Genomic DNA, 1909 nt, shown 5'->3' with positions numbered 1-1909 from the left:
GATCCCAGTGGGGTAAGTTTCGAAGCCTCCGTCCGCTCTGGCCTTTTTGACATTTCAAGGGCGTAGGCCTATATTGATTTTTGTTTTTTAAACACGTTCTGCTTATTTAGGGGTCCGCTCAGCCGTTTTGGGCCCATGTTCCTGGCAAAAATATAAACAATTGTGGAATTTAAAGCTTTTATGCGGTATTTAGTGTCAAGTTCTTTGTAGATTGATTCCTGTTGCTTCCTAAAACTTTTGCAGTAGCAGTTCTTGATCTAAGCCTGGTAGTACTTGTAGCCAATGCATTTTCCATCCTATTTTCCTCTCCTGCAAAAACTGAATTCGATCCCTTTACTTTTGATTGATCTCTCCATGACTGTCCTTTATTAATGACAATCTCATGTCACCTTGCACACGTTGCAACTTCAAACCGCCGACAGGTAACACGAGTCAGACATCTATGAACATGGTGGTTTATACCTCCACGGATAGATGAATACATGGGTGGATGCATTCATGTCGAAGATTTGCTATTTATTACTTTAAATTACGTATTTATGTCAGGTTATCCACTCGGCCTACTGTCACGATTACAATCTATTAATTATTTCAAGTGGTGTAGCACAAAACTAGGCCTATGTGATAGTACTTTATTAGTGTATTATTCGGTCGATGGTCATAATGACTTTGGGGACCTAAGTAATGCGTATGAAAAATATTGACTTGGCAATGCATTTCTTTACGTACTGTATAAGCCTTCATCATTCATTAACGTGATACCGAATTTGATCGTTTTTTTGATCACTTTTGTTTGATTTCAGAAAAGAAGAATATAATTCAGGAGTGGATTGACTGGTTAGGCGTTGAAGTTGTAATAGTCATTGCTGCAGCTCTTGGACTTGTTCTAATTGTAATGATAATTACATGTTTTGTATGCTGTTGTGGATGCTGTACAAGAAAAGAAAAGCGCGATTCTAAGCCATACAGGGCGCCACCAACGCCAAGACCAACTTCGTTTCCATCGCAGTCAAACTTCTCTTCGTACTCATCAAATTCAGCAGGCCCAGGAAGATATTTTCCACCACCCAATATGTACCCACCGATCCAAAATGGCGGCTATAGCGTAGTGTATAACCATGACAATGGAAAAGTAGACTTTCCGCAGAAACTTTGATTTGGATGAAGTTTCCCTGTGGAATTCTTACGACGTAGTTCCATTATCTGACTTTCGGTCAATCTTTACAAAAACTGATTATGAATATTTTGACGATTTTATATTGACAGTTTACCTGTTCTGTACTGAGATCAGGTACTATCAGATATGTTTAAATGTTTAAGCGTAAACTCCAACGAATAAAATTAAATACTTCTCGAAGTAACTCTGCTGTAACTCAAATCGAGCCTGTATCCCAACGTCTCGTTACTAATTTAAATATCGCTTTGGCTAAAGTTAGAAACATTGGTGTATGTTAAGTGTTTCATGATTTTAGTAAAATATGCCGCAACCTTTTTAGCCCCTGTCTCTTATACACATCTAGATGTGTATAAGAGACAGCTGTTATGTTGTAGAATTCAAAAGCATCACATGTTTTAATTGTGTGCATTGATTGCATTATGTTGAACAATACGGGTTACAAGTTACATTTTATAAATTTTCCTGACTCATATGTTTTAAGAATGAGCAACTTCTGGGGAATTGTATATGAAATATTTGCATTTATTTAGTTTAATGTCATGTTTTATGGTGATTTGAGAAGGGTCCCACTAAGAAGTGATATGAAGGTGTGTGTGTGTGTGTATAGCTCAATGATAAATTAAGCGTTATTATATTTGACTGTTCAGCAGGTGGGCCGACCCATTTAGACAAAACTAAGCCTACAGTTTGGACAGTAACTACATGGCTAATATTGTGTGAACGTTATTTCTA

At 37.3% G+C, this 1909-nt stretch overlaps 1 protein-coding gene across 1 annotated transcript in view; it reads left to right on the top strand.

Annotated features, from left to right (window-relative positions):
* LOC117117233 (abnormal cell migration protein 13-like) overlaps window positions 1–1475 on the top strand; it is a 17274-nt gene extending 15799 nt beyond the window's left edge. The window contains exon 4 of the mRNA XM_033261481.1: window positions 804–1475. Coding sequence (XP_033117372.1) covers window positions 804–1156 — 353 coding nt within the window. The 3' untranslated portion in view covers window positions 1157–1475. The remainder of the gene's footprint in view (window positions 1–803) is intronic.
* Window positions 1476–1909: the final 434 nt, after the last annotated feature.

This window comes from Anneissia japonica, unplaced genomic scaffold (assembly GCF_011630105.1).
Source record: "Anneissia japonica isolate Jap-2015-1 unplaced genomic scaffold, ASM1163010v1 scaffold287835_len3118868_cov185, whole genome shotgun sequence".
NCBI classification, from domain to species: Eukaryota; Metazoa; Echinodermata; class Crinoidea; order Comatulida; family Comatulidae; genus Anneissia; species Anneissia japonica.
The sequence above is the reverse complement of the archived record's forward strand: the minus strand, read 5'-3'. Positions and strand labels throughout refer to the sequence as shown.